The 13,478-nt window shown below is 31.6% G+C and overlaps 1 protein-coding gene across 5 annotated transcripts in view; it reads right to left on the bottom strand.

Moving 5' to 3' along the window:
* Positions 1 to 13,478, bottom strand: part of LOC105251087 (serine/threonine-protein kinase minibrain) — an 80,695-nt gene that overhangs the window by 57,259 nt on the left and 9,958 nt on the right. For 4 of the 5 annotated variants that reach the window (XR_003123664.1, XM_025414739.1, XM_025414742.1 and 1 more), the window contains exon 2: positions 3,594 to 4,694. Coding sequence is in view for 4 of the 5 variants with exons in the window: in XM_025414739.1 (XP_025270524.1) it covers positions 3,594 to 3,744 (151 nt within the window). In the remaining variant the exon portion in view is untranslated. Of the gene's footprint in view, positions 1 to 3,593; positions 4,695 to 11,041; positions 11,367 to 13,478 lie in introns of those variants that run through there. The other variant, XM_025414741.1, reaches the window with a different exon arrangement.

The raw sequence follows: 13,478 nt of genomic DNA, 5'->3' as shown, positions 1-13,478 counted from the left end.
AAAGAGTATTTTGGAGCGACGATCAATAGCTAGTAGTTATACGAAAGCCCGCGATTTTCAGCAGAGTAAAATCCACACGTGGAGAATTTCAAATCCCGTTCCTATGATCCACAAGATCGCGATTCACAAAGCATAGATCTGACTATAACGACAAAAATAATTTAAGACTATAAAAAATAATATTGTATGAATAATGTTACCGAGAAACTTGTAGCTTTAAATGTCGAGACAATGATCTATAAAATCTGTTGCATAAAAGTGACCCGATATATCTTTTTGTCAAAAAAAAAATTTTTGAAAAAATTCAGATAGATCAAAATAACGTATATTCTAATAGCTTCAAGATTTATTCTATTTGTGTTTTGAAATTGTTAATTTTCTTTAGCAATAATATATAAATTATAAAAGAGTAAAATTTAATAGCGAGTGATATTTAATTAATAATATAAATAATATTCACTTCTCTTCGGACAGGATTACATATGTCAAATTTGGATCTTTGTTCGTTTTAATATTGTGAATAAGAAAATAAAAAGATATGATGATACATGTACGAGAAAATTTATAATTGCATATTATAAATAAGAAACGCGGCCGCGTAAAAAAATTTGAAATCTCTGGACAATTCGAAAAAAAAATATATTCCCGAAAATCCAAATATTCTACACTAATCATTATTAATCTTCTGTTAATTTAACGGTAAATTAGCCGTTCCATTTGTGATTTTGTCGTTCAGCCATTATTTTCGGATTCGCCTGAATGCATCGAATTTATGCGCAAAAATTTTTCGCAAAAAAATCATACTATTACAAAAAATCGAAATTCTCTTCTGCGTATTTACTCATCTTAGTTATGGATGGGAATCGCACACGCGCGAGGGAAAAGGCGAGAGAGGTAGAGAAAAGAAGGGGGCAGCCCAACTTATTATCACGATAATTAACAATTTCCCAAGTCATCGGATCGCAAACACTGCTTTTAACATTGAGGTCGAAAGAACGTCAGGTCACACGTCGCAACACCGCATATCGGCGGCTCTTCAACTTTTCTCTCGTTCGCACTATGCCTTAATTATGAGAGATAATGAACGATCGATTACAATGTCATTGTCAATAATCTTATGTAAATTTTGTGTCGAATTAAAAAGTTATTTGTTTCCTCTCGATTATAGAGATGCTTACGTGGACGGTGATTCTCGCGAATGTAAGATCAATATAATCGATTAAGATATATACTTATATATATATTTCATTTCATATATTTGTATAAAAATTATTATGAAAATGATTGAATATAACACATTATATATTGTTTTCGAAAACGTGATTTCATGTTCCTCTCTCTAGATTTTAAAAGAGATTCTTCAACGATTAATATACATATAACTTCTTTGAGATATCTAATCAAAAATCTAGAAGATTATTTCTAAAAAAAATTGATAAAATAAATCAAAATATTTATATAAAATGTAATCGTTATGTCATATTCAAAGTCTAATTTTAACTTATTGTTGATATATTTTAAAAATGCGCCAACTTTGACTTGAATAAAATGCAATCTTGCAGAATCTCTTATTTCGTCTTGTCTAATTAATCAAAATTTATTGTGTTCTTAAATCACAATAATATTCCCGCATATTTTATTTTAAATTAAAATATCCTATACCTATTATATAATTTATAAATTTTAGCATGATCTTAGATTTATACCACAAAGTAAAATTCTATTAAAGCAAAGTTCGTTCAAAATTAAATAAAGGAAAAATTTTTATCTATTTACGAAACAAAAGAAATTAATCTTTCGAATATTCTTCAATTTTAATCACTTTTAAGTCCAAGAGTTATTAATTTTTTAATTCTTCAATAAAATTAAAAAAATAACAACAACCATATAAATAAAATTAAAAAGAAAATGCGAAAGATCTGGCGCTTTGTGCATATAATTAACGATTTAAGTTGAAAAATGATAACGTTTTTCCACGATATCTTACGATATCTAAATTTCCGATTAATTGTCACAATTAATATCCCGTAATCGCGAGGAACGCGAGAAGAAACAACATTATTGTCAGCAGCAATATTATCGGTTAGCATCACTGATCGAATAAAAAATAACACTGTCGTGATAAACACGGATACATCATCCGCAGCATCGTGCAGTTTCCTTCCTTCGTCGCCGGCTCGTTAAACGCGATTCATTATCGGACGAGAGGAAAGGTGAGAGGAAAGGGGGCGAGGGAGGGAGGATGAAATCGGCGCCGCGCCTTTTTTCCCCCCTTTCATCTAACAGCGAATAATGAAAGCCCGTTTGGCTAATATATATTGCACCTGCTAATTCAGGCCGTCCTAAAGCCCGCGGTTATCGCACGTCGCGATGCACCTGCATTATCGCCGCCATCATCTACTAGCGTTGTAGATCTCGTGCATGCATGTATCATAACGTCGATCTCTTTTCACTTTGCTTTGCGCGATGTAAACGCTAAAAGAGAAAATAGACGGCTCGATAAAATCGAACGAATAATCCCGCCGCGATTTTTTCATCCATTTCTTAGATGTCTAATATTTTTCCAAGAGATTCGTACGAAAAATCCTTTCTATGACAAAAATTTAATAGCATTAGAGTTAATTTTGTAGACTAATATTTATAAGAACAGTATTTTGCGAGTAAGAAAAATGGCAATATATTAAAGGTCTGTCGCAGAGTGTTATTTTCGAAGATGTGAAAAGTGACGAAAAAATGTGACAGCCGAGCGTAAATGTCAATTGTCAAAAGCCGGCGTGCCGTAACTTACAATTACACCGCTCATATTTTTCCTTCATAACACTAGCCTGTCGATGTTTCATAGCGCGTGCATATAAGCGTGTCAAAGATCAGGGATCGAAAAAGTAGCGGAGATACGCGTTTTTTCTCTTTCATTATGATTCATTTCTGATTAAGTGAATGGTAACTTTTATACGCAATATTCAACAATATTCTATTTTTAATTTAGACATCCCGCGAAATATATTGGTGATTCTCATATAAAAAAAAAATCAAAGCCGCGAATATTAACTATTTCGACAATTAACGTGCTTTGAAATGGGCTTACAACAAAAATCTAAATGTGCTATAAATTTTTTAAATTTATAACAATTTAAAGCCCTTCGTAACAGATCGACAAAAGCTGTTATTTACCTGGATTTTCATTTCAATGCATTTATACCTCGGTGTTAATTATTTTGCTTTTATTGTTTCGATACTACCAAATATAAAAGGTAAATTTTAAATTTTATAATGATTTATTTGTTAAACGGACTAATCCGAAATTACGTTTGTGCTGTAAAATTAATTTTACAAAGATTTGAAAAATTATATTGCTTTTGGTATCAAGATTTTCTTCCCAGCTCGACTCGAAATCTTTCCGACATCGCGCGTTCCGGATCGAGAACTCGCGATCAATGTACAGACTGCGAAATTTATCCCCTTTTCTTCTCTCCGCCCCCTCGCTCTTAAACCGATAATCCGTTTCCCGAGCGCGCACGTGCGCTCATCAAAACCAAGGGGAGGCTACGAAGGGAAAGAGGGGAGAAATGAATCTCGGAGATGCGTTTACTTACATTGTTGCTTGTGCCTGGACTCCATGAGCATCATTTGTTCGTGTTTGTGCCACGCAGCGTCGGTAGTGTCAGTTCCGGCGATGCCCCTCGCCCCCGCGGAGGGTGGCTGGACACCTCCGCGTGCCCCACCGCCCCCGCCACCGTACTCCATAACGGCGGTGGCACCCTACTCCGCCCTTTCGCTGCTGCCCTCGGCAGTCCTCAGACGCTCACAACATGGAGCCGGTCCTCTCTCGATGCCGCACACGCAACTGCTCTCTATATTTCCTCTTCCTTTTTTCCTCTCCCCTTCCTCTCCCCTTTCTCGGTTCTTGGCTTTATCCGCGATTATTCGCGTTCGCCTCTTTCTCGACGATTCCTACGCCAATATATCGGCCCGGTCAGCCCCCGTGAGAGAGACTACTCCTCTGTAGGAGGGAGAAACACTGGCGATCCAGATTGGGGAGCATCGAAACAACGTCCAAACAACTGTGACGTGACGTATCCTTTCGCTCTCTTTCGTCGTCGTCTTCGTCGTCTTGCTGTCTTTCACCCGACGATTCGGCCCTCTTCTTCAGGAGAAGCACCTTGAATCTTCCCCTCGTTCGAGGGAACTACTCTTGAACGTTTCGCTTCCCGCTTCTCGTCGGCTAGGGCGCGTTTTTCTCGCTCTCATACGAAAAATAGCTCTTATTTACACGCACACTCACGAGAGACTCGTCTTCTCTTATATTTATATATATATATATATGTATATACATATATTTATTTTTATATGTATCTTGTGTTTCTCCCGTTCTCTCTCTCGTGTTTTCTCTTTCTATAATATATATACATATATGTGTATTATGTATGTATATATATATTTTTTTTTATCTCGTTCGCTCGCTCTCACACTTTGACTAAACTTTTACTAACGTTTGGCGGTGATCCGTTGCGGTCTTTTTTTCTTTTCCTTTTCCTAAATATATATGTATACAGTCAGAGGGTTCAGCCTTCGTTTTTCTGTTTGTTAGCAGGTGCGTATTTCGAAAGGGGGAAGTGAGGAGTGGACCGCCTATTCACTTCGCGTCGCTGTCAGCCTTCATGCTGCAAATCGGCGGCGGGATAATGCGATAACACCTGAAATGAAATTATAAAAAAATATTAATATGTTGACATTGTACTATAGACGATTTATATTCGGCGAAATTTCGTGCTATCGTTGCGGATATTGCATCGAAAATATTGTGTATACTGTGCAATTCCATAATCACATATATGTATTGAAAAAGCTTAATTTTATATAATAAAAATTTTTCTAATAAATCCAAAATATAAAATTATATTTATATAAATATATATATATTTACATTAAAAAAAATTTTACATATATATTAACTAAATGTATAAATAATTTTTATTAATAATATATATTAAATAATGTATGTATATATATATATATTTTTTTTTATATAAATATATTAAATATGTATTACAAGAATTGCAAACTTCAATTTTATACATTATATTATTGCATTATATATATATATATATATATATATATATAATGCAATAATATAATGTATAAAAATTGAAGTTTGCAATTCTTAAAATGAAATTTAAAAAATCTGAATATCTCGTCGTAAGACTCTCGATAAACCATGTGACGAGCCGGTGCCCCATCATGAATGAATAATTTCTACAAAGTAGCAAAACGATCTGTATCCGAGAAGCGCTGAAGTTACGGATATTATTGTCGAAAATCCTACCGAAATCGTTGCGAAAGCGGCAACTAATTCGCTGATGCAACAAAGTTTATTTCGGTTTCAGTAGCAAACTAGCAACCGTTACATTAGCACAGATTGTTGCAAGCCGGCGGCGCAACATCCAACCTTCGGACCAATCGTCCTCCAGATGCCGGTTCTCAGACGGTTCGATTGCGATTCACAACGTCCTCGCGCGATCGTACTCTCGATATCTCAATAATTCATCGGCTCTTCTCTCTCATCTCGGCTTATTATTATCCCGATTATACTCTTTTTACGATGAGCACGATTGAATGTACGACTGTACATGCATTCGTTCCATTAAGGTGTCTCAAAATAAAATTCATCTCGTATAGTAAAATCTGGGATACGCGGATTTAAATAGCGGATCGGGTCAGCTTTTCGCGTACATCGATCCGATCCGCGGTAACACGTTTCACGACATATTGTCGATGACGGCCGTAAAGCTCTGAATAATTTTGCCAACTTATAATATCCATTTCTTTTTTAATATAATTTTACAAAGCTACTCGTCGCAAACCTACACGGTAAAAAACATTTTGTATTTCCGTTAAAATTTTCTCGTGTAAAAATATTTGTGTTAAATTTTTAACATACTCTTATGTTAATGTAACATATTATCTGCGTTATTTTGACATTTCTGCGTTGAGTTAATATTTCGTTTCTAAGAGTTAAAACAACACAATTAATATGTAAATGCACGAATTTTTGATGAAATATATTATATGTTAAAATGAACACATAAGTTGTGTTCAATTTTTCTCTCTATAACAGTTTCCATATGTTAAATCGACATATCTCTTCTGTTATTTATTATAAAAATGTAAAAATAACATTTTCTTTTAATTAAATTTAACATTATAAATATGTTAATTTAACATAAACTTTATTTCCAGATGAAGTTTAAGTGTTACACTTTTGTGTTAATTTTTAAACATATTACTTGTGTTATTTATTTACATACTTGCCTTCTGTTAAATTAACATTAAAATTAGAGTGGATAAATTGGGACATGTGAAATATGTTAAATTTAACACAAAATTTTTTACTGTGTATATATTAAAAATTCTTGAAAATTTTTTTAAATATCTTGCGTATTTTAAATTATTTATGTTAATAAAATTAACATAAATAAGAATTACACTCGAAATTAAGATATGTTAATTTTATTAACATAAAAGCTTATTTTGAACTACATATTTTAAATTTGTAACTCTAGCATTTCATGTCAAGCCGCCATCTAATTATGTGCAATTTTGTGATAATTTCAAGTATCGCTTCTAAGATTTTATATACAAATAATGTTATATATAATTTTCTATTTTTAAATAAATATCTATAAAAGAAAAATGTAAATAACATATGTATACGCGGATACGTTCAGAATTTAAGTCGCCAAAATTGTACTGAAATTATACTGAATTTTAAGCTCGGTCGTACTAAAATTATTTTTATTCAGATATTTAGAAATTAAAACCTAAAAATTAGAATTTTAGAAGATGTCGAAAAGCTTAAATTCGTTTGAAGCTGGCTTTACGATCGCGAGAGTTTTAGTTGCTCGATCGATCAATCTATCTTCGACCATGTACCACAGAGATGACGGCAAGAAATGGCAAAAAAGTCGTGGCGACACTCCCCGCAGTGGCATGAATGGTCACGATCGACCCCCTACACGCAAGGAAAAGCTCACTTTAAAGCGGGTAATCACGATAGCACGTCCTTATCTTAAATATATAAGTATCTCATTAATGTATACATATTTGGCGCACGCACAGGAATTAATGGAAAAACAGATTAAGAGAGAGAGAGAGAGACAATTATTAATTTCCAGGTCATCAATCGGACCAAATGAATGAAAAATAAGTCGAATCAAGATAATGCCAAGAAATTTGAAAGAAGAATGTTCGAGCTTCACACTTTAATTAAAAGTGTTATTATTCGATGTGATTTAACAATTGTTTAACACATGGATGTTATAGCAATTGTTAAACAATATCCAGCAAAGAAACAATTTTTTATGAAGCAAAATTTTTTATGAAGCATAATTTTTTATAAAGCAAAATTTTATTTCTAAATTTTCCTTTTTTTTATAGAAATTTTTCCTTTTTTTTATAGAAATCAAGCTTTACGTAAATAAATTTTAATAATAAATTTTAATAATAAATCTTTAAAAACTGTGTTCTGTCCACATAATATGTAATAATTAATAAAATTTTCTCCCTCGAATCTTTTGTATTGCGTCTAATAATTTTATAACTCGTTGCGATAATCAATACGTATCATTAAAGATAATCTAAAGTTAATATTGCGACGCAGCCGACAAAAGTAGAGCAAACGGATTCACAAGTGGTACGCAAGTAACCCTTTGATTGAATATTTAATATTGCTCAAGTCACATGCGGAAAATCATGTCGATCGTCGAAAAGCATATCATTTCCCTCGCCTGCCCTATTTTCCCGCGTTATTTTCTTCCTTCTCCTTTTCAAGTACCTTCCATGAAGCAACTTTATGACGACGTTTAACGATATTCATGAACAAAAATGTGTGACACACGATCCGCTTTAGATTCGAGAGGTATCTTTAAATACATTCGCGAACAAAAAAAATTGAGTAAATACGATCAAATATTTTTATTGGAGTTTAGTATCTGTATATACGTTAGTATATATCAATATCAGATAAGTGAAATCCGTTTTTCAACTGCCAAACGTATCAATCTTGAATTTTCAGTCGATAGGAAATCATTATTGTAGCATCTCTCCAATCCATATTTATAGTTCAACTATACATATATATATACACATATCCATTTTTAAAAAATTTAATTATAAATTTTTTAGTATTTATAGTGTCATCAAATGCTTGCTTTTAAACTTATTAGTGAGCTTTAATGCTTTTTTCTACAATATTAATTGTTAATTAAAAAAACCGCAAACAATGTTTATGCTAAAATTATAATAAAACACGTATAATTCTCTTTTAAAAAATTTTAAAAGAAAATTACTTCTTTCTCAAAATTTTTTCATGAAATTAATAAATTAATTTTAAATAGAAAAAAAATAAATTTCAAAATAAATTAATTTCAAATAATAAAAAAACTTTATAAATTCAGTAAAGATTATATTTCTTCATTGTATAAAATTATTATTATTATTTTATTGCTATTATTATCTTTATGTTCTTTCATTATTATTAATAACGCGTTTATACATTTGAATTTAATATGCTAAATTGACTATTATAATTGAGCTATATAATTTTATAGATACGTTATGTGTATATATATGTATATGCATAAAATATTTATAAATCATATAAAAAATTAAATGACGCAATAATTTGTTTAGGAATTGAATTTTTTATAATGTTTATAAAGCTTTGCAATTAATTTCTTACAACATGTATTTTTATTATATCAATTTTTAAATTTCTTACTAGAAATTTAAAAATTGATATAATAAAAATATAAACAAGTATTTAAGTCTCGTTTCTTTGCACTTTTGGAAAATTATTTTTATGCTGAAACCTTTTTTTTAATCATACCTGAAAATTTTTAACTCGAGGCCGACTTTTCGATTCTATTTTCTCGCACTACCTCTCTCTCTCTCTCCCCCTATATGTGTTATATAGATTGTCTCAAAACTGCCATTATTTTTCGTATTTCATCAATGTACTATGTTTATACACTAACATAAGCTAATCTATAAACTAATTTGTTAACAATAACCTATAGTTTACAGATATATTTTCTCACATTTCATATTACAAATATGAATATAAATTGATAATTGAACTATAAAAATTCCATTGAAATATCAATTAATTAGAATGACCGAAAAAAGTTGAGAATTTTGTATTTCTTCTAATTATTACAATTCATTCAAACGCCTCGTTCTCGCATAAATAAAAGCCATGCCGACAATTCTGAGACAAGCCTTATATACCGTAATGTAAACACAATTTCTCGGAAAGCGTACGACTGTTATTCAGCTCATTATAGATTTCGATCAACGACAACAGCAATCGAAAACAACGACGACAGCGAATTGCACACCGGTGCGGGCGGCGGATTAAAACGCGGTGCAAACGCGGGACGGATTTTCTTGGTCGCGATGGCGAACATATGTTTCCTACGTAGCCACGCAGCACGTACCCGAGAGCTTTTGTTCACGGCGCGCCGATCGATTCGAGGGATCGTGCAACATTGTGCGCTCCATAGAAACAGAACGAAGCGCTCAGGTTTGGGCCAGGTGGTCTTCGCCCTTCCCCACTTGACGCGACGGCGGAACACGGCACACGGCAGTTGGTAGGAACGCGAAACCCGCGCGCACCGCATCAACAGCTGTTTCGCGCGTTTATCGACGATCTGGAAAATCTACCCGATTCACCACCGTGCGCCGAGACTGGCTATCGACTTGTCGAGTCGGACGAATAACGAATGTTACGTTGCGATGCTACGTATCGTAGTGATGCGTGTTTACATTGTAACGTTTATCAATATGATATCATTTCAACCTGATGTCTTCCTTTCCCTTCCCGTGAATGAGACATCAAAATTCGGACATAATTAAGTGCTAATTTATTGCTCTAATTTCCAATTTATCGCTCCTACCAATTAGCGGGAAATTGATATTTATGGAGTGACATGAGGGTTGATGTAATGTTACGTTAACACTCCCGAATTTCTCTCCGAAATATATTTAGCGAATTGTAAATGAAAAACAAATACCAATTTAGTAATTATAGTTGCTAATTGTTAATTAATCGTGTTACACGATATTGCAAATAAATTTCAAAATATATTAATTTTTATGAATGCAACAATAGATAATACTATAACTGTATAAAATAATGAAAAATTAAAAATTAAAAATATCAGCTTTTTTCTGAATTAATCATCGAAAATTCGAGATTAGAGTAAACATATTAACAATAAATTAATGTTCACTTATGACACATATATCCGAATTTGATTCCTAATAATGGAAGTGTCAGATTAACAGAGGTCTCAAAATGTGGGATCTAATATTATCATACCTATCACTATCATATCCATAGATAAGTGAACGTCTAAACACATAATCCGATCGACCAGCTCTAAATTCATGTCCCAAAATGTAAATCATACATATATACAGACACATACACACACAGAGAAAAATGTATACTGTATTCAAATAAATATTATCATTATTTTATATCAAATAATATTATTTATTTTAAGTATATCATAAGTTTGTATATCCACAAATATATTATAAGTTCACCATAAGCATTAAATTTAATTGAATATATTCTGAATTTTAGTAAGTGCAGTATTTTAGTCAAAAATATTAAATTAAAACAAAAATTTGGTTTGCTTACTATAAGAGTTGACTTAAAGTAAGTTTGATTTTTCTTTGATACAACTTTACAATATTCTTGAAGAGAAAATAATTTCTTCTTTTGAGTACATGATAATGAGATTTTCTCACACTTGTGATGAGTATAATTTAAGACTATTATCAAGAATATATTCTTTATTAAAGAAAACTATTACTTAAAAAAAGAAAAATAAATTGAGTAATCGCTTTTCTTGATAGCAGAATAATATTTTTCTCTGTGCACACACACACATCATCGCGAATATAAGCGAGCAATAAGTTTACAAATAATTAACCTAGCAAAATTATAAACGTAACAAAATTATAAATTATTCACCCATAGTTATTCTCCTGATGTCTCTCCGGATCTCCTGTTCTCTCGTTTCTCCTTTGTTGCTTCCTCATGGCACTTATGCGACACTCACGAAAAGTTATTACGATTACACGATTAGATTAGGTTACGATCGCGCTCGCTTTAATCTAAAAAATACGACGATTGTACTTTCCATTCCAATACTTTCGACATTAATCATATTAATGCGATGCGTATTTTATTTTACACTTTATTGCGACGAAAAGATGCGAAAATCATAAGATCGTGATTCGTTTAATTTTTGAAAAACCACGCGGTCGAATTCACACAATGTTGTTCAATAGTACGCACGCACTTTATATATATTTTACTATCTTTTATTATAAATTTTAATTGTAATAATGAACGGGGAAATGATCGCGTACTTGTCATGACTGTGGTTCGTGAGATACTACGCGACTCGCATTGTTATCTACTCGAGTCTCGTAAGAATGACAACAAGGTGACCGCGTGTAAACACTAACGCTCTCAGATAACGACGCGAAAATTTGACGGCGCGGTTGTTTATACGCGATCATCTTATTGTTTGTTATCTATTGAAATAAAATTCGTTAAATATGTATGATTATTTCCTACAATTTTATTATATAATAAAAAACAACTGCCATATATAAAATACGTATATATTAATATAATATTAATTATACTATTAATTATAATATTTATTAACGGGAAATATTATGTGAATTCGATCGCATGATTTTCGAGGAGATTGTAAAGATTTCGTGACGCATCCTCTCATCGTAATACAAAATAAAATGTCCAATATCACATCGCAAGTACTATGAAAAGTGATGGTGTTGGTGATTGTGTTCTGGTTATTAAGGCGCGCGAGATCGTAATTAACTTTGTTTTTTTCGCAAGTAAATGCCATAAAAGAGCAGCAAAAGATGAATGTACAAAGAGAAAAAGAGAAGATTGTGAGGCATCGAAAGACGGCGGAGTAATTATGGCTGGATAACTTATAATTAATATTAATTTATATTAATTTATTGTCATTTATATAAATTAATTATTCGCTTATTTTTGCAATAATAACATTATATTGATATAAGATATAAGAAAATGTAAAAATAACTGATTATAGGTTACGTTTAAATTATCGTTTGCTCATGAGTCACATGCATATGTCAGATTTAATGATTGTATATTTCGAAATTTCCGTTAATCTTTCATCCATCCTACAAAGTTTCAAAAAAGAGAGATAAAATATATTTAATCATACCGAAATAATATTTTATAACAATGTAAAGCGACAGTTATATGCATATAAATATAGATGCATAAATATTGAATATAGGTATTTCAATCGGAGAGAAGATTTACGTGATGAACAAAATATCATTTCTATAGGGAATGAATTTAAAAAAAAAATCTGATAATAAAAAAAATATTATCGATTCTTAAATAAATTATACAAATAAATAATTAATATAAAATTTAAATATGCTTATCTATATCTATGATAATTAACCATTCTGCGATGAGCATTTTATTCCAAATAGAGGTTTTTTGAAATTTTAAGGTCACTTTTTTGTTTAAAATTATTTATTTTCACTTAATGCACAGTATCATCCTAGTAGAATCACCAAAAGAATCTATAACTTGTGAGATATTTAAGAAATTAATAAGTTTGAAATATTATGACACAAAATATTTTGTAAAGTATACTTTCCGGTAACTTTGTTTTAATACTTTTATAAGTCAAACAACGAATTGAATTGATTTTTTGTATAATTCTGTCTCCCTTAATATATTTTTTATATATAAATATCAATTTTTATGTAACAAAAAACATGATCTGATTTTGTTTAAAAAAAAAAAGTAAAGCTAATCTGAAAATCTCGCAAGTTGCATCCGCCTGGAACAAAATGTATTATATCACGGAATATATCTTCTTGATCAAACATTTATGTGAAATATTTTTTTTTTTCTAAAAACACATACTTTACGATTTAGTAGAGATAACTTTTAGTGACTCATCTCAATATTCACAAGCAGCAAATATTTCTTGTTTACAGCGCGGCCAACATTCACGCCATATTAGGCGGAACGTGCGTTTAAATGCGTTGCGATGCAGCGCGCGGAAGAGGTCGGCCGTCACATCATAATTAATGGCTATTATTATCCAGACATTCTTCACCAGACTAATAATAATACCCTCGCCCACTTTCTACGATCTATTTCTGTCCGCTTACGTATTACGCGGAACGTTCGCGCGCACGTTGATACGAAATGAAATTTTCGGCATTTATTAATGATTTCGCGAAATTGTCGATAAATCCGCGCGAGGATGTCGATTCTCTTTTTCTAATTTTTTAATAAACCTTTTATAAGTTTAATCAAATAAAGTTGGCTTAACTTTTTTTAAACGTAAATCTCCCTTAGAAGTGCTATTACT

The sequence above is a fragment of the Camponotus floridanus genome, unplaced genomic scaffold (assembly GCF_003227725.1).
Source record: "Camponotus floridanus strain SB8 unplaced genomic scaffold, Cflo_v7.5 scaffold89, whole genome shotgun sequence".
Lineage (NCBI taxonomy): Eukaryota > Metazoa > Arthropoda > Insecta > Hymenoptera > Formicidae > Camponotus > Camponotus floridanus.
This window is presented reverse-complemented; position numbering and strand designations above follow the sequence as displayed.